This window comes from Equus caballus, chromosome 14 (genome assembly GCF_041296265.1).
Source record: "Equus caballus isolate H_3958 breed thoroughbred chromosome 14, TB-T2T, whole genome shotgun sequence".
Classification (NCBI taxonomy): Eukaryota; Metazoa; Chordata; class Mammalia; order Perissodactyla; family Equidae; genus Equus; species Equus caballus.
In genome coordinates, this window is record NC_091697.1 from 72,493,087 (window position 1) to 72,513,879 (window position 20,793).

Below are 20,793 nucleotides of genomic sequence, written 5' to 3' on the forward strand. Positions count from 1 at the left end.
CAGATATTACCTCATCAACAATCTTCCTCAAGCAAAAAGAGTAAGATTGGCAATAGACGTTAGCTCAGGGCCAATCTTCCCCACCAAAAAAAAAAAAAAAAATTAGGCCTCTTGATCAATGTTAATCCCCCTCAAAAAAGGCCCATACTTTATATCCTTGCCTGAAGAGCCAACCTCTCCTTTTCTGTGAAATATCTACTAATCCTTAAAAATCCAATTTAAATGTAATTTCCTCCATTCACACCCTCTGGGGCAGAGGTAGGTGGTTCAGCTGTGTTCTCATTAACACTCTGAACATATTGTTACTTGTTAATGCCACTGTTTCCTCCTCCAGATATGAATTCCGCTGGAGCAGGGTCTGAATCTTCTTCACTAAGCACAGTACCTGGCTCATAGTAAAAATAACTTATGAACTGAACAATAAAGTTATAAAAACAGTACTATTCACTAAATCCATTTTTACTTTGACAAATACAAATTAATATTTTTCTTAGGTTTAGAAGATTTGACAACAGAGAAATAGTACCTTGTCTACATGGAAAATTAAATCCAGTTCACAGACATTTTCAAAACACTTGTCTAATGTTTCCACAAATACCTAAAGAAAAAGAAAAGAAAAAACGGTTAAAACTTTCTGAGAACTGTATAAGTCCATTCAAATGTACTATGTACAAGGCAGACAACTCTTAACTGTGAACTAAAACTTTTCTCACTCTATTATTTCTCTTTTATAAATTAAAAATTGTACTAAGTGCAAAAGGAGTAGTTATAGACTATTCTTCATGTAAACTATTTTGTAATACAATAATTTACAAAACAATATAAACTTTGCTGAAAATAACTAAACACTAGAAATTCTTAGCACCATTACTTACAAAGCACTGAAAGATATTTAAATCGGGTTCCCTATCTTCACGTCAGGAAAAAAAAGAGCTTATTAGAAGTATTTATCAAGATAGATGGGCACAGTTCAAGTCTCTACCATATCTAATGTAGCCACTAATTTTTAACTGGCAAATTAGTATAAAAGATCACTAAAAATCACTTATGGAAGGAGCATAAGCTTTGGAATCAGATTTATCTGGGTTCAAGCTCTGGCTCGAATACCTTTTATGACCTTCTGTAGGAAAGGCTTAACTCAGCAGGCCTGGGTTGCTCAAACCCTACACATTTCCAAAAATGACCTGTTTCTCGCCTAGCTCTTGGCTAGCTCCTGGGAACTGAGCTCTGAGTCCTTGGAAATTTCTATCTGATAAGAATGTTTTTGCACGCCTGAGGCCTTGGGCCACACTGCACCAGTGTGAGCAGATAGTTTATGCTAACAATGTGATTTATGGTGAACACCTCTTTTTCTTTGTGGTTCTGGAGCTTAAGCAACCAACGTCAGTCACATAGGTGCTACAAGTCTATGTGACTGATCCCCCCAAAAATCCTGGACACATAGGCTATAGTGAGCTTTCTCAGTTGGGAATACTCTGCACATGTCATCACATATCATTTCTGGGGGAATTAAGCATACCTTTGTGACTCCAGTGGGAAGGGACACGTGGAAGTTTAAACCTGGTTTCCTCCAGGTGCAAGATGATCTCGGGAACCTCTGAGACAAACTTTCAAAAGTCAATCTCTTAAACTCCACCTTGCATAGCTGTCTCTAACTATTCTATTCTATTCCTATTTCTACTCTCACTACCCTTCTAAATGGTAACTTTCATAGATAGAATGATCATACAACTTATCATCCAAACTGGGGCATATTAACAGTAAAAGGAGCAGCTAGCTATTAATTATCATTATTATAATAATACTATGTAATATTGTCATAATATAATAATGGCCTGAAACAACAGATGTAAACCAGGACTGTCCCAAGAAAACTGAAATGTATGGTCACCCTCTTCATAGATGATTCTATGAGACAAAGAGTAAAATCTCAACAGCAGGCTTCCTGCTGTAACTGCTCCAACCTCAGGCCATTTTATACAGATCCACAACCCAAGGTTCCTTCCTGGCATCAATGTAGATGTATAAGACAGGTGAAACAATGTAGATATGTAACTATATGACTATAATCAACACTGTCTTAGACCAGGGGTTGGCAAATGTTCTCTGCAAAGGGCCAGAGAGTAAGTATTTTAGGTTTTGAGAGAGTAAAATTTTTAGGCTACACAGTATAGCACAAAAACAGCCATAGACAATACATAAACAAATGACCATGGCTCTGTTCCAATAAAACTTTATTTACAAAAACAGGTGGCAAGCTGGATTTGACCTACAGGCTATAGTTTGTTGGCCTTTGACTTAGACCAAAGTCACTAGGAGAAATAAGAAGTGTGTAGTATCCAAGAATATACAGTTTACTCATAATTTCATTTATGAGAAGAAGGCATTATTAAGATGACCAAGTATGGGAGATACGCAGGTCAGCATCAAGTGAGTTTCTAATTTATTTCAATTTTGTGGTAGGTAGAAAATAAATATTGTTGAGTATCCACCCAAACTCCCAATTTTATCTATTTCTCCTCAAGGCCTTGGTGATGTGGCTCCTGAAATGACTTTATTCATTCTAACTAATTCAAATTAATTTTCCTTGTTGTTATAATAGCTTCTTATTATAAGGGCTGAACAGGATAATGCTGCTTGAACACAGGTAAGCACTTAACAAATATTGACTACTTGGGGAAACAAAGAAGGGACATGAAAAAGAGAAAACTTTTCCCACTGAGAAAGAAAATATTAACTTTTGAAACAGTGTCTTTAACTTGGAAATCATCTGAATACAAATTTATAAATAAGTTATGGGAAATAAAGGGATTTAAGTTCCATCCCCCTTCTGTAAATTTTTACTGAAGTATAATATACATACAGAAAAGTACACAAATCATAACAATGTATAATCTGATAAATTTTCACAAAGTAAATATACCTGTGTAACCAACACCCAAAGCAAGTGTTAGAATTCTATCAGCAGTATAGAAGCCCCTCCTACTCCATCAGTCACTATTACCATCAAAGGTAACCACTACCCTGCTTTCTAATACCATAAATACATTTAGCCTATTTCTGAACTATATTTAAATGAGATCATAAAGTATGTAATCTTTTGTGAGTAACTTCTTTTATTTATCATCATTTTTGTGAGAATCATTCATGTTATTGCATAATACAATAGCTCATTCATTCCTGTCATACAGTATGCCATTGCATGAATATATCACAATGTATTTATCCATTCCACTGCTGACAGAAATTTGGGTTGTCTCCAGTATGGGACTAATACATTTAGTACTGCTAAGAATATTGTTATATGTCTTTTCGTGAATGTATATACACATATTTACTGAATGTAGACCTAGAGTAGACTTGCTAGGTCATAGGGTAGCATATATTTAGCTTTAGTAGACAGTGCCAAATAGATTGTCAAAGCGATTATAAAAATTTACACTCCAATTAGCTGTATGAGAGTTCCCACAGTTCCACAAACTTGTCAGCACTTTATGTTGTCAATCTTTTAGTTTTAGCCATTCTTATGGGTATGTGGTGGGATGTCACTGTGATGTTAATTTGTATTTCCCTGATGGCTAATGCGATTAAGCACCACTTCATATTTATTAGCCATTTAGATATCCTTTTTTGGGATATCTGTTCAAGACTTCTGCTCATTTTTCTACTGTCTTTATCTTATTGATGTATAGAAATTCTTCACATATTCTAGATACAGTCCTGTCATATATACAGATTACAGATCTTCTCCCACTCGGTGGCTTGCCTTTTCATTCTCCTAATAGTGTTCTTGGAAGAACAGAAGTTTTAAATTTTAACATGGTCCAATTTATCAGTTTTTCCTTAACAGTTAATTTTTTTCTATGCCCAATTTAAGAAATCTTCGCTTACAACAAGGTCAGGAAGATATTCTCCCAGAAGAAAACAAAAGCTTTACTGTTTTATTTTTCATGTTTGGATCAAATCTATCTGGAATTGATTTCTGGTTATGAATGAGGTAGTCGTCTTCCTTAATTTAAATCATTATTAGACTTACTAATCAGAATATAAAGTTCCAGTATACCTTTATTTTTTCATGATTACTTTTCCCAGTTCCACTGGTTTGATTATCTATATAGTGTAGCCATTATTTTTTAACCATCAGAAGATGACTATCTTGGTGAAAATGCTGTCTAAATAGTTTCCTTTCACTTATGTACATTTATAAAAGATCAGTGGAACCTGCTAAATGTGCAGACTATGTTGGGTAAAGAGAAAAAAATGTTTTCTTGGTAGCATTAAGTGTGCCACTGGTGAACTATGGAGTGGCAAAAAATATGGGCAGCCTAAAGAGGCAGTGTGGTATAGTGGTGAAGAAATCTGAAAGATCTGGCTTCAAATTCCTACTCTGCTGCTACCTAGCTATGTAAGCTCGGGCACCATTTAACCCCTCCAAATCTCAGAACTATAAAATAGTGATAAAACTACCTACCTTTCTGGATTATTTTAAAGATTTAGTTAAATGATTTAGATAAAGTATTATTCATCTGGATGTTCAAAATATGCAATGATTATAAAATTAAAACAGAAATAGAAAATTCTAATTCTGCTGATTAACACTGAAAGATAAAAGCAAAGTAACTACACACTGAGGCTGACAAGCCTTTGTGATTTGCTTATTAACTAAGAAAGAAAACCAGTGTCAATATTTAAACCAGAACAATACCACCTATGAAAAATGTAAATACTTTAAGGAAAAAAAAAGTCCCCTGCAGCAAATGTTAGTATAACTCCCTGTTCTTAATTAAGGAAAAGAATTCTTAAGATTTAAGGCATTCAAAGGCTACGTTTAACTAAAAAAAAAATCAAAATCCTCTTCAAAAAAACTTTCCATTTATTTGCATTTGATTTGGCAAAAATTACTTAGTATAATTAGAAATCTAGAGGCCTAAGGTAGACAGATACACATTGCTGATCTGTTACATAGACAAGGCCAACACAAAAGCAAAATTTATAAACTGAAGTAAAGAAATTAAGGAAAACAAATCAAAGGACCTTGTGGGTTCTAGCCAGAACAACAACAAAATAATATAGTTGTCGTTGCATCATATGTCACAAGGAGAAAGATAAAAACAGCCAAGAACAAGAAGTGACAAAGTAAATGGCACTCTCTAGCATTTCATTTTAAAAACGATATAAAGCTTAAAGTCAATTTCAATATAGTAGTTATCTATAAGTAGCTACTCATTAATCTCTGGCTTTAATGAATTCAAAGGCTAATGGGAGCAAAATAATTTTTAATTTACTAAGAGAATCATAATTTAAGTTTTTCTTCATTTTAATAATTACCTAGTTTTCCAAAAATAAATTTAAAAGATAGAGATATCCAGAAAAATGCCACATCCATAAACAGTCTCCTTTCCCTGTGCCCTTCTATCAACAGAACTTCCTTGTGTTTTCTTTATCTTTAACTACAAATTTATATGTCCGGGCCACAATGGGTAACAGGAATCTATTACGAGGCAGCTCAGTATTTAAGAGTACTTAGTACTTAAGAGCACAAGCTTTAGCATGTCTCTATTAAAATTCCAGCTTAGCCTCTAACTATGAAATTTAGGGCAAGTTATTAACTCTAAGCCTCAGTTTAATGAAATAATACTTTATCTGCCTTCCTCATAACTATGTGCTTAATGATAAAGTTAGCTAAAAATCACTGACTACTACATGTTAGTCATTTAGCCATGGGCTTCATGTACAATATCTTTTTTAATGCTTGCACCTATTTGATGAGTTAGATTTATTATTATTACCTCCATTTTGCAGATAAGGAAAATGAGAGTTAAAGAGGTTAAATAACTTGCCCAAAGCTATAGAGCCAGTACAAAGCAGAGCCTGAATGGCTAACTACCACCAGCTTGCTTTAATTCACTGATCTTTCTAACAACCTCATGAGGTCCGTAGGCAGCATACTGAAACAGGCATACTTTACTGGTAAAAAAAATTCAAGGTCTATAAAGACTAAATGACTTGCTCAATATCGTACTAAATTAGCATTAGCAGCCATAAGTAAAATAATTTCACAACAGCTAGTCTAACACTCAGTATCGCAGTAATGACAAACGCTATGTACACATGGAGCTCTAGTTTATACACATATTCTAACACTGTGGTCAAAACATATCTTTCTAAACCTTAACGAAAAGGTTAGCTGTTAGTTCTCAATTTTTTTCCTAACTACAACTGAACAAGACTGATGCTGATGTAATCACTACATGTGATACAGAAAACTGTAACAGAATTTGGAATTACCTAGTGAACTTTTATGGCTCCATTATCAGCTTGGAAAAATTAATTGAGGACAGTATGACTGCTTATAAATAACTCAAACAACCAACATTAAGAATTAATGAACTTCTATTCTCACACTGTAAATATTTTAGCACTTCCAATGAAGATATGCTACAACAGAAAAGACTAAAAAAAAGCTAGCTATCAACTCTGAAATTTGCTTATATGACTGTCAATATCATGATAAAGTAGTACATATCAGAAACCAAAAAGGATGACCTTTTTACCTAAAAAGAATAAAAAAAAAAAAAGAAAGAAAACAGAAGCTGACTATTCAATTTGGTGACAAACTGGTATAAATTTTATATGTAATTTACTAACAATGCCTTCTCTCAGACTTTATACTAAGATATAAAGTCAAATCTGGGACAATATATGCATACCTTAGAAACACAATCTTTGCATAAAAATATTTGCTTCCAATGATCATTTGAATGGTATCATTTTTTAATATTTAAAAAGTCAAAATGAAACATATGTTTAGTAACTATATGTTGAAGTTTTCTTGATCCATTCTCTAAAGAATATGCAAGACAAAGAGGTTTTGATCCAAACTCGCTTGGTTTATAATTTTCCACTTTACTTTTTACATTACATTTGCCTTTCTCAAAACTAGAGGATGGACAAAGCAAGAAAATCAGTTCTAATTAAGCTCTGAATAGCCGTTTCATGACACAGAACCAGAAACAATGAGCTACTCCCTTCCACCTTTGTTCACTCAACCGATGTTTTTAAAGTGACTGAGTCATGTATGCTCAGCACTCCCCTTAAGTATTTAATGATCTAGGTAATTGCAAGGGGAAAGAGAGCAACTACAGCACTTCAGCATGTTCATGGCAGTGATCATATTAATCCCTTTAAGGTAAATTACAGAACCTTTCTTGTTTTGTGTGACATGATAGATCATTAGGATCTTTTTGTAAAAACAGCTCTAGCCTACATTAGTAATGGGAAGATGACACAATTCTCCTGAAATCCTCTTTTTTGTATCTTATATAATATCAAGGCAAATTATCAACAATTGAACAGTAATGGCTACAAAATTTTGCAAAACACAAGACATAGCTTCCACCTTCCACAAACACGTGATGGAATTTACTTCACATATGATGTAGGATATCTGTTCTTTGACAACTCCCCGTAGAATTTCATTCTGAGAGATAACAACTATGCTATCATAACCATTAAGATTAGCCAAGGGATCAAAATATCATCAATAATGATGACTTAAATCTCAGGACACAAGTGTAAAATACTTCTGATTTGTCTCTAGGAAAATTCACATTTGTTTTAGTCTTTCTTAACTGAAGTATTTCTCTTCAATAAAACAGACTGAATTTGAAACAGATTACTTTTCCCCTGTTTCTCCTCTTGTAACACTGGTAGCTAGCTCAGGAAAATAAATGACAGTGTTTGAGAATTGAGTGCATAGGTCTATCACTCTCATCAGCTGTGGATAATTGACAGATAAATATAAAGCATAGTTCCATATTAAAAAATCATTTTCTAAAAGACACAAAGCTTCTCTGAATTAACAGAATAATGATTTAACTACTACCTATATGGGATAAACCAAGAAATGTAATAATGAACAGTTAAAAGGCAATGCAATACGGAGTTCTGATCAACCCTTAACTGTTCCCAATCCATATATAAGTAAAAGTTGGCTTCTCTTTCTTTACTAGAAAAGCCTTTGGGAAAACAAAACACAACAAAACTTTGCAGTGTTTCTCAAGTAGTCCCCAGGAGGAAAGTAAATATAAACCCAAGGGGTCTTGGGGACTTATTTGCCTCAAGCTCAAAATTTCTTTCTTTTTTTTTTTGATTGGCCCTGAGCTAACATCCATTGCCAACTCTCTTCCTTTTGCTTGAGGAAGACTGTTGCTGAGTTAACATGTGTGCCAATCTTTCTCTATTTTTGTGTGTGGGACGCTGGCACAGAAAGGGTTAACGAGCAGAGCGCATGTCTGCACCCAGGATCTGAACCCACAAACTTAACCACTATGCCACTGGGCGGCCCCATCAAAATTTCTTTGAAGTCTCCTCTTAGAGTTTTTAATATTATAAAAAATTTCTATTTTACCTTATAAGACGTACATGTTAATCTTAATACACACGTTTATCCTAAAAGTGTCACTTCCTTACCACCAATTAAAAAAAAACAAAAACAAAAACAAATACCAAGATTACTGCCTGGTTTCATGTAACTCAGCTATCTAGCTCTTCCTCAAAACTCAGTTTAAGAATTATGGATTTAGAGTAATCTGGCATATTAACAGTTCCATTTATCACTTGTCTTTTTTTTTTTTATTAACAATATTTGACACCAAAAGCCTTATCTAGCCACTTATATTTTCAAGCTTTGGTACTCAGAATTCTGACAAAGTTGCCTGCTTTGGTTAATTTCTCATTTAGTCTACACACTAACTAGATCTCATACCATGCCTCCTTCTTTGCTGATTTCAAAAACATGAAACTTGTTTGGCAAAGAAAATTTCCCTTTTACACGCAGCTTTCTCCAATCTATGACTTGCCTACACCATGACTCTATGTTTTTGCCCTGTCTGGGGTCAAGAAAGAGAAAGAAAACATAAGTTCAGAGCATTCCTTCATGATCATCTTAGTCCAAAACAATTATTTGTACCAACTACTCTTTTTTATTGTGAGAGAGGTAATTTTTTAACTTTTTATGGAAATATCACAGACAAACAGAAAGCACAAATATCTTAAGTGTATACAGAGCTTAATGATTTTCACAAGTTAAACACACAAATGTAACCACAGCTCAGACAAAAAAAAATTACTAGCATATAGCAACCACTATATTTTTCTAGCTAACTCTTCTTCTAATTAACCTTCAGGTTTTGTTGTCAGTTATTTTACAAAGAATGCTAATATTAGGCATTAAATACATTCATTCATTCAACAATTATCTGTCAAGGACCTACTGTGTTACAGGTGCAATTCTATGCACTGGGGATAAATCACTGAACAAAATAAACAAAAATCCTGGCCCTCATAGAGCTCATATTCTTGAAAGGGTAAATGACAATAAACAAGACAGAGCCAGTCAAATATATAGTATATTAGATGATGACAGATACTAAAGAAAAGAATAACAAAGCAGGAAAGGAGTTATAAATGTCAAAGAGAGGGAAAATTTTTAGAAAGAAGGGCCAAGCAAATACCCTATCAAGAAGGTGACATCTGGGTCAAGACCTGATAGAATGATGGAGCTAGCCATGGGAATATCAAATGGAAGAACAATCTAAGTACGAAGGTCAGCAAGTACAAAGCCTCTGCGGTAGAAGCATGCCTAGTCTATCTGAAAAACAGCAAGGAGGCCACTGTGGCTGGAGCAGAGGGGAAAGGAGTAGATGATGAACCAAGATAAGCAGTAGGGTATGGGGAAGGGAGTCAGGTCATGTGGGGCCTCATGGGTCATTTGTAAGGAATCTGGCTTCTACTCTGGAGTGAGAAGGGAAGCCACTGAAGAGTTCAGAATGTAAGATGTGACATATTTCAATAGTATCACTCTGGTTGTTTTACTCAGAAAAGACCAAAAGGAAAAGACAGTGGAAGCAGGGAGACCAGTCAGGAAACTACTGTAATAAACCAAGCAAGAGCTGATGGTGGCTTGGACTAATGTGGTAGCAGAGCAGGGAGTAATAAGTGGTCAGATTCTGTACATCCTACAGGGGTTGCTGAAGAAGAGGCAAGAGAGATCAGGAAACTGAAATGAAACAACTAAAGAGGTAGATGAAAACCAGGCAAGTAAGATGTCCTAGAAGCCAAGTGAAGAAAATATTTCCTGGAGAAGAGATTAATAAATAATCTTAATCAAATAAAGGAGGACTGATGAGAACCTCTGGATTTAGCAATAGTAGAGCTGAAAACCTGACTGGAGGGTGTTCAAGAGAATGGGAGAAGAAAAATTTGAGACAGTCTGTACAGACAACTTTTTAAAATTATTTTGATGTAGAGAGAGAAAAAAGTGAGGCAGTGGCTGGAGAGGGAAGCAGGGACAGGAATTTTGAGAGAACACATTATAGGCTAGTGGGAATCATCTACAAGAGAGAGGAAAAATAATACAGAAGAAAGAGAGAGAACTGCTAGAGCAATGAGAAGGACACTAGTATATAAGTGGGCACGCTGGCCTTAGCTAGGAGCCTAGTGAGTTCATCTCTCACAGACGAGAAAGTAGAGTACATGGACACAGACGCAGTCTGTAGACGCTCTCTTCTGATTGCTTCAATTTTTTCAGTGACCTAGGAAGCAAGATGCTAGAGGTGCTCGAGGTTTAAGGAGAGAGGAGAATGTATCAGTAGTTGTCTAGGAATATGGAAGAGTGAATGGACGAGGGAAATATAATATGATTACTAGGTACCATTAAGGATTCACTGAGGTTAGGGATCATAAATCTAAAGTGAGGCCAATAAGTATGGTTATGTTTTTTTCTCTAACTACGTTCAGATGTATGGGTTCAGGGAAGGAGCTGAGTAAACACATAACTATGATTATCATGACTGATGATGGAATTTAAGCTGGGTAAGGAAAGTAAGACATCAGGAGGATCAGGGATAGTGAAAAAATGACAGATTTAAAAGACTGAACGTCCCAACAGACTTAAAGAATTGTTGGAGTAATAGAAATTGTGAGATGAAAAGATAAGAGGTGGTAGACAGAGAGTGGAAACTGTGAAGTTGAAATTACGCATGGACTGCAGTTTGGATAAAGATAAGCTCTACAAATGAGTAGTGAGGTGGGGTAGAGGGCAAAACTCAATGAAAAAGAGGAATTCTGGATTTGAAGACACCAGGATACTGGGGGAAATATACACATGAATACTGAAATCAACAAGAATTATCACTTACGTAGTATTGGAGTGAACGTGAGTGAACTGAACTAAAATCTGTAAGGAAACAATCCTCCATGGGTCTTCCATTTCTGCACATAATGTGAGCAGAGGTACTGACTACCTTTATTGTAGACTATCTTTCCAAGCAAGCTTCTATAACAAATAGCCTTGGAAAATAGAATATCTTTCTCCAAATCAAAGGGTAGGTTTACCTACACCCTTGGAAGATATTCTCTTCCTCCAGGACATGGGCAGACATACTTAGTGCCCAAAATAAAAGACTCCAGTTCCCTAAGCTTGGGGTTCCTCTCCTATAACTCAATCCACTGTGTATGCAGGTATCACATGGCCCTCTTCAAGTCACCTTTTGGGAACTGGGACTTGAGGAACCAGTGTAAGCAAATGCTGTTATTCTGGCTGCTACTTTTGCTATTAGAAATAAAGCCCTTTGTTTCTGGCCCAGAAGTCTCCTATTTTCTGCTGGCATCCATGAAATTGTGGTAGTTAACTTGTTAGCTTGCAAATAGGGTAAAATCTCAGACTCTTGAAAGTTCTTCACAAAATCTCCAATGACTGGGAAGTGAGGATAAGAGATTACTACAACAGGATGGGGAGAAGGTGATATAGTTTGATAACATGAGATAAAGTTTGGAGACACTTTAGAAGAAAGAATCGTCTAAAAAAAGCAATGCAAAGCAAACAGAAACATCCAGGCTCAATGGTATGAAGAAAGCAGGAGAGAAAACTGCTACTACTTAAGATTTGTAGGTAGTGTCATTAGAGAAGCCAGATGTAACTTGGAGCAAAAAGGTGAAGACAATATTACAGAAGAGGTTGAAGATAAAGAAGAATTTGCTGATGACTGACCTTGAGTTCCAGAGACATTATGAAAGATTTTCAGGAAACACAGGGAGGGCTGGGTTTTAGGGTCAGATCTGGATACATATGTTAAGAGACCCACAAGTCCTAGGCTTCTTGTGGTGACATACGAATATGAAATAAGGGCATGATGAAATTAATTGTGATTACTCTTAAACAGATTAAATTAGTCTCCATCTTTCTACATCCCTCATCCCTCTTTTACTCACCCAACATCTACTATGGAACAATTTATTTCTTACCAAACAAAACATCATTTTTGAAAATTTAGAACAGACAAGTTTGAAAAAATATAAATGCCAAAATCGTTATTTAAGACATTAAGAGGCAAATGTTAACTTACTTGAATTAGATCTAAAATGCCAAGTTCACTTTCTGAAGAATCCACACAGAAGACAAAATATAATGTTGCATAATGTCTATAAATCAGTTTGTTGTCAGATCCTCCAATTAATCTAAATGACAAAACAAAACAATCAGAATGTTACAGAACAAAACCAAAGACGTTTTTATTACCTCAAGCAAACTGACCATTTTGTTTAAAATCTTTTATAAATGTTTTGGCATAGCATTTAATGGCACAGCATTCAAGTGAACTTATATCAAAGACTAAATTTAAGATGGCTGTTTTCTTCAGAGATATTAAGTAAAAGAAGCTAGTGCTTAATTTTAGTTCACTCACTAAACTATCTACTGAGTACCTACTATGTGCCAGACATTGATAGTGGGTAAGGAACAATAAACAAACAAATAAATAAAAAAAGTTATCAGAGTGGAAGAATCATGGAGAATCAAAACAGGATGATGCCATATTGATGGAATCTCTACTTTAGGTTGACTGTTAGGAAAAAAGTGACATTTAGGCTGAGATCCAACACTACAGAGCCAGCCATGAAAAAATTTAGAGAGCTGGCCCAGTAGCGTAGAGGTTAAGTTCACACTCTCCATTTCGGCGGCCCAGGGTTCGCCAGTTCAGATCCCAGCCATAGACCTATGCACTGCTTATCAAGCCATGCTGTGGTAGGCATCCCACATATAAAATAGGGGAAGATGGGCACAGATGTTAGCTCAGGGACAATCTTTCTCAGCAAAAAGAGGAGGATTGGCGGCAGATGTTAGCTCAGGGCTAATCTTCCTCAAAAAAAAAAAAATTTAGACGAGCATTTCAGGCAAAGGTAACAATGAATAAAAAGGCCATTTCATCAAGAATGAAATATGTATGTTCAAGAAAGAGAAAGAAGACTTGTAGACAAGGAAAGATTAGTAAACAATGAGGTCAGAGAAGTAGGCAGATCAGATCATAGGGCATTTTTAAGTGCTTACTAGATTTAACTCCACAGGTCACAGTTAGTCACAGAGCCTAAGACTGATTATTCACTAGAAAAAAAAAATAATATTTCTTAAGTTTTGGACAGATTTACCATCAAGATCTCCTCCAAAAATATATTTTGTTTTGGAATATAAATGAAAAATAACTGAGCTACGAGATTCTCAGTTCTTTCATCAAATATTTTTATATATATTGACTGGGGTTTCAGCATTTTTAAAATAATAATTTAGGAATCATTCCAAACACCTTATATTTTTTAAATATAGTTTAGCTATTTCACAGTTAAATTTACAATAATTAGTTCACCTTCTCAAAAGACCCTTTAACACTAACATAATATAAAATCAAGACTACATGTACTCAAAGCTAACTGAACAAAACAAACAGGATATGGGGAAATAGCATCTATTTCTTACTCAGTAAAAGTACCACCAAATTCTCAAGTTCATAGAAACAACTTCTCTAAGTATACATTACCTTTATGTCCTCTAATAGCAAAAAGTGGAAATGATCTTTGATAAGAATTAAAAATTCCTAGTATGCTAGACATGTTTCTAAAAAGGATATTCAATTAAAAAATAAGTGCACTTTAAAGATTCTCTGAGATTATTTTTATAGACTATGACTGCAAATGTTCCTTGAAAGAGACAAAAAGAGCACAAATAGCAGGCTCCGTTTCAACCTGAACTGGCAATTTAGGGATTATCTTAAACTTTTGTTTGGCTCTGCTTTAAAAGAAGACCAAACTTTTGAAAACTATAAGTTTCGAAATGGCTATTAATGTTATTAAAAGAAAGCAAAGATATTAATATGCAATATGACAAGTATGTATTTTGTCTTTAAAAATACAATTTTATCTTTAAACTACAGTACAATACTGATAAATACTGATACAAATTCTTGTATGGAATGCAATATACTACATAAACCCACAGAATTTTAGAAATCTTCTCAGTCCAAATATTTCATTTTACAGAAGAGAAAACTGCGGTACAAGAATTTAAGTGACCTGACCAAGAAAACCAGCTTGTTATTGACAAAACCAGCACTAAAGCAGATGTGTAACTTCATCTCTGATGCAAAATTTGCTTTCTCTTCTTATAAGGTTGGAAAAGAATAATCACAAATGCAAGCCATAATTTCTAGTTCAAACAGTGCCCTGATTAGATCTATTAGATTCTTATATGACTACTACACAGTGTACTGTGCTGAGTTCTAAGTTTCCTATGAGATAAGAGATTAAGAGGCTGAGATGAAAGGAAGTGATAGTAATGGCAAAGACAACTAAACTCCTACAGAAGTTTAAAAGAAATAAGTAAAGTATCATTAAAATACAAAGACAGAAAGCAGGTACACCGTTCTCAACTATTAAATTGAAGGTCTTGAGTTAACAACAAAATTTACAAATTGTAAGCATGTATTTGCAAATTTAAGTGCAGCATGATATAAGATTTTAAGAAACGCAAGTAAACTTTCTAAATGATAAAAAGTAAATTTATGGTCAGATAAGAATGAATTCTCTATTATCCGAACTATTTTTCATAATATGCATTATACATATTAAAATACAGAAAAGTGTAGGTTTCTCTCACTAATCTGTGATTATTCATAATGAGGCTCAGCTAAAGTTTAGTTTCTAAATTATCGATGAGGAATATCTTATTAAGAAATTAATTACATAAACATAGGAGGGAACATTTATGAAACTATTTGAGAGAAAACTGTTTTCATGAAACCCATTAGTTTAAAAGTATTCATTTATAATAGTTACAAAGCTAATTATAAGTAATTCTTATTTATTCATTTTAAAATTGAAAAATCCATTAGCTGAATTCTAATCTATCTAACATAAAGATATGTCTATATATAGATATACATACATACACACAAGATATGTATTTGAAAAGCAGACTGCAGTCTTGTTTATAATAATAAAACAAAAGATGTAATCTAAATGTTTATGAACAGGTCCAGCAACCTAAGGAATACTCTTTAGTCGTTAAAAAGAATGAGGTTGCTCTAGATGTGTTTACATGTAAAGCTTTTCAAAATATTAAGGGAAAACATGCAAACCAGCATACATAGTGTGATCCCAAAAGTAAAATTTTTTAAGGTTATACTTTTATATTAGTCAACGCAAAGTTAATTTTCTAGACGAATACACAACAAACTGGGAAGAAAGACTAAAATAGGGAGGGAGACTTAGTTCACCTTTTATACAGTAGTCCCCCCTTTCCACATGGGACACATGTTCCAAGACCCCCAGTGGATGCCTGGAAGATGCTTCTGTAAGATGTACTAAACCCTATATATACTGTTTTTTCCGATACATACATACCTATGATGAAGTTTAACTTATAAATTAGGTACAGTCAGAGATTAACAATAACTAATAATAAACTAAAACAATTATAACAATATACTGTAATAAAAGTTACCATAGATCTTAGCAACCTGAGCATATACCTTTTTTTTCCTTCCTTGTTAAGTTGAGAACTTTCACCTTTTCACTTAAAGGAAACACTTTGCGGCTGCTCTTTGGCATATCCGAATTGCCAGCATCACCACTCTTGCACTTTGGGGCCATTTTAAGTAAAATAAAGGTTACTAGAACACAAGTACTGCGATACCATGATAATCGATCTGATAACCAAGACAGCTACTAAGCGACTAATGGGTGAGTACTGAGTAGCATTTACAGGGTGGATATGCTGGACAAAGGGATGATTCACGACCTGGGCAGGAAGGAGCAGGACGGACATTGAGATGAAATGCTACTCGGAACAGTGTATAATTTAAAACGTATGAACTGCTTATTTCTGGAACTTTCCATTTAATATCTTTAGACCAATGGTGACCACAGGTAACTGAAACCCCGGAAAGTGAAACTGCAAATAAGAAGGGACTACTGTACTTCACCGTAAAGTTTGAATTTTTGCCATATGAATATATTACCTTTATAAAAAATGACTTTATAAAAGTTTTTAAAAAGAAAAAAAAGACTGCATATCTTAAAAAAAATTAAGTTAGACGTATATCTAATATGGATAGCAATTAATTCACATGATCCAATTAATCAAAATTAGGAAACTTTTACTACAAACCAGTTAAAGAGTATACATTTTAATCATGTAGTCAAAGATTAGAAATGTCTACCAAATGCTTTACTTACAATCCTCCTTCTAGGAAATTACAAACATTTTCATCTCTCTTAGATACCAAATGGAATGTCTCCCTGATGATTTGCTGTTGTGTATCTTCACTCTGAGAAAGAATAATTCACACACGTTAGGACTGTATTTCTAGGTTTAACAGCATTTTAAGAATTTTAAAAATAAAAGGTAATAATATCAGCCTGGGAAATACATCTAAGAGATGTCCTTGGAGAACTAAGATATCATAATCTACAGAAACAAAACATTTTTTTTTTTTAAAGATTTTATTTTTTTCCTTTTTCTCCCCAAAGCCCCCCAGTACATAGTTGTATATTCTTCGTTGTGGGTCCTTCTAGTTGTGGCATGTGGGACGCTGCCTCAGCGTGGTTTGATGAGCAGTGCCATGTCCGTGCCCAGGATTCGAACCAATGAAACACTGGGCCACCTGCAGCAGAGCGTGCAAACTTAACCACTCGGCCACGGGGCCAGCCCCAGAAAACATTTTTTGATGAAAAACAAAAAGCAAATACAAACCAAAAAAAGTCAACATTTTATAGTTCACCATTACAATAAAACTAACATTTCTAAGTTTCAAAAACCAACAAGAAAAATATTAGACAGATGAATTACAGACACCAGTAAAAGGGACACTAGGTATTAACTAGTCAAAGCCCATTGTTTTACAAATGAGTAAACTGAAACAGAGAGGTGAATTATAAATAATTCATGTAGTTAATCTATATTTTAATAGAAGAAAGATACAGTAGTTTAGAGCTTCCAATTAAGTAAGTTTAACTAAAGGCAAATTAATATGATTCCACCAATCTTACTCATCTTTATACAAGTGCAGCCTAAAACCAAGAGTTGGCTCAATAAATATTTATTAAATTCACCAAGCAATTCATATGCCAGTAAAAAAAGAGTCAACTTCTCAAACACTGCGACAGAAAATTGGACAAAATCATGAATAGGAATTTCACATTAAAGGAAATATAATGATCCACAAACAAATGAAAAGATGCTAAACCGCATTAGTATTAAATGAGATGCAAATTAAAATAACAATGAGATAAACTCCACATGCACATACTAGTAAAAGTGTAAAGATATCACGATATCAAATGCTGACAGAGATGTGGAGCCAAAGAAACTCTCATTCCACCGGTGAGAGAGTAAATGATATAATCACTTGGGAAAAGTTTCATAATCCAGCACCTCCACTCCTAGATACTATGCTAAACCATCTGAAATCATTGTTTTTGAACGTCAAAAAAACAGAATATTGGCAATTACGTATATATAACAAACTCTTAACCTGTGTACCAAGAGACATGTAGAAGAATGTTCATAAAGGCACTGTAACAACAAAAAAAGCTAAAAATAACCCAAATGTCCACCAACCACAGAATGGATAAATTATGGTATGCTTATATAATGGAATCCTATACGAAGTAAAAATAAGTAAATTACATGCATTAATATAAACAATTCCAAAACAGTGTGGAAAAGAGGAGGTTTCTCAGTTTGGACTGCCATAAGGAGCACCATAGACTTGGATGGCTGAACTAACAAATTTATTTTCTCATAATTTTGGAGGCTAGAAGTTCAAGCCCAAGGTGGCAGCAAGGCTGGTTTCTGAATAGGTAAATTCATAGAGACAGAAAGCAGATTAGAGGCTCCCAGGAGCGGGTGAAGGGAGGTGGGGAATAGGGAGTTATTGTTTAAATAGGTACCGAGTTTCCATTTGGAGTGATGAAGTTTGGAAACCGATAGCAGCAATGGTTGCACAATATTATGAATCGTAATTAAGGTCACTAAATAGGATACTTAAAAATGGTTAAAACGGTAAATTTTTATGTTTTGCCACAAAAAAAAATGTTAAGTAGTAAAAGAAAAACTTCAAACATTCTGAAATTTTAAAGCATACTTTAAAAAACAAATCATGAGTCAAAGAAAAAATCATAATGAATGTTAGAAAACAGGCACCAGAGTCCTAACATAATGGATATTGGAACCCAACAATAACAAAACATCAGAGATTTAAAACTCGTGGGACACATAAGGAAAGAAGTCTCCAGAAACACCAATAAATAAACAGTCCTAGCAACACACACACCACCCCCCCAAAAAAAGAAAGAAAAGAAGTCTCAAAATTCTTAAGAATAAGTATACCAGAAAAAACACAAATAAAGTATAAGGAAAATGATAAAGAGCACAACTCAATGAAGTATGTCAGAGTAGATAAATAAGGCTAAAAGCTGGTGGTTCTTTGGAAAGACTTAAAAAACATATAAACTTCTGGTAAGATCAATCAACAGCAAGAAAAATGGTGGAGAGGAAGAATAAACAACATAAGAAAAAAAAGGGAGACCTAGTTATAGACGCTGCAGAAATCCAACAGATAATAAGCCAGTATGATAGATATAATAAGCCAATAAACTTAAAAATCTAAGATGAAATGGCAAAATTCCTAAAAAAGATTTTTTTTTTAAAGGACGATTAGCCCTGAGCTAACTGCTGCCAATCCTCCTCTTTTAACTGAGGAAGACTGGCCCTGAGCTAACATCCCTGCCCATCTTCCTCTACTTTATATGTGGGACACCACCACAGCACGGCTTGCCAAGCAGTGCCATGTCCACACCCAGGATCCAAACCAGTGAACCCTGGGCCGCTGAAGCGGAACATGCACACTTAACCGCTGCGCCAGCAGGCCAGCCCCCCTAAAAAAGATTTTAATAAAACTGTCTTAGGGAGAAATAGAAAAACTTTAATAATCCTATAATCATAAAGAAAGTAAACAGTAGTTTAAAATATCTCCACCAAACACAAATCAGGCTTTGAGGGTTTTAAGACCAAATTCTACCGATGATTCAAGAAACAGATCACTCCAATCTTGACAGCTCTTCCAGAGCACACATAAAGAATTAACATTTCCAATTCACTTTATGAGGCTAAGCTAACACTGATACAAAATCAGACAGGGAAAGTATGAGAAAATGAACACTGCAGGCCACTCTCACTAAAGAACATAGATACAAAAAAAAATTTTTTTAATTAATACATTATAACCAAAATGGTTTATTCTAGTAATGCCGGGTTGATTTAATTTTAGAAAACTGATTAATATCATTTTATACATTAATTAACATATTAAGGGAGAAAAAGCAAATCATTTCAATAGATGCAGAAAAAGCATCTGATAAAACTGAACAACAATTCTTGAACAAAACAAAGCTCTTAGCAAACTAAAAAAAGAGAATTGCATCTATTGAAGGGTATCCTATAAAATACCTTTTGCAAACATGCAAACATATTCACAAACAAAATGTTTAAACAGTTTCTCCTTATAAGATAGCAATAACTGATTTTGGTTTTCCTATTCAGTGCCATACCAGTTATCATCAGCGCAAGAAGACAAGAAAAAGAAATAAAAGATTTAAGACTCTGAAAGGAAGAAACAAAACTGTCATTCATAGATGACAAGATTTTCCACACAGAAAATCTAACAATTTACACAAAAGTGTTACAATTAATAGAATTAACAAGAACACAAAGCTAGTATACAAAATTCTATTGCAATTCTAAACTTCTGCAACTATCACAGTTGGAAAACGTAATTTTAAAAATATACCATTTACAATACATCAAAAAACATGCAGTGCCTAGGAATAAATGAAACAAAAACACATAAGATTTCTAGGAAAAAATGTAAAACTTTTTATCAAGAAAACTTAAAGACCTAAGTAAACAGAAAAATGTACAATGTTTATAATAAGACTGAATGATTCAATATTATGAAGATGCTCAATCTCCCCAAAATGCTCCAAGGAGTCAAGGTAATTATAATCAAAATTCTAACACAGAGAAAGAGAGAAGGAAACTTGAAAACTTGAATCTGATTCCAAAATTCATATATTTGATCAGAAGATGAGAATAACAAGACACTCTCGAGTAGAATGTGAGAGGACCTGTGGACCAGATAAAAATTATTACAAAACCACAGCAATTAAGATACCATGATATTGGTGCAAAAATAGTGAAACCGACTGATAGAACTAAATAGAGAACTAGAAACACACCCACATATATATAAAAATTTAATTTCAAACAACCTAGGCATTGCAGATCAGTAGGGAAAGGAAGAGTATTTCCATGAATGGTGCCAGGATAAAAATTGCTATTTGATAAAAATTGCTGGTTTTGTTCTAATACAATAAACTTCTAGCTCTCATATTATACTGTAA

At 34.3% G+C, this 20,793-nt stretch overlaps 1 protein-coding gene across 5 annotated transcripts in view; it reads right to left on the reverse strand.

Moving 5' to 3' along the window:
* AP3S1 (adaptor related protein complex 3 subunit sigma 1) overlaps positions 1–20,793 on the reverse strand; it is a 63,195-nt gene that overhangs the window by 21,063 nt on the left and 21,339 nt on the right. For all 5 annotated transcript variants that reach the window (XR_011425143.1, XR_011425144.1, XM_070233226.1 and 2 more), the window contains 3 exons: positions 16,567–16,658; positions 12,408–12,519; positions 527–598 (listed from right to left, as the gene is read on the reverse strand). Coding sequence is in view for 3 of the 5 variants with exons in the window: in XM_070233226.1 (XP_070089327.1) it covers positions 527–598; positions 12,408–12,519; positions 16,567–16,658 (276 nt within the window). In the remaining 2 variants the exon portion in view is untranslated. The remainder of the gene's footprint in view (positions 1–526; positions 599–12,407; positions 12,520–16,566; positions 16,659–20,793) is intronic.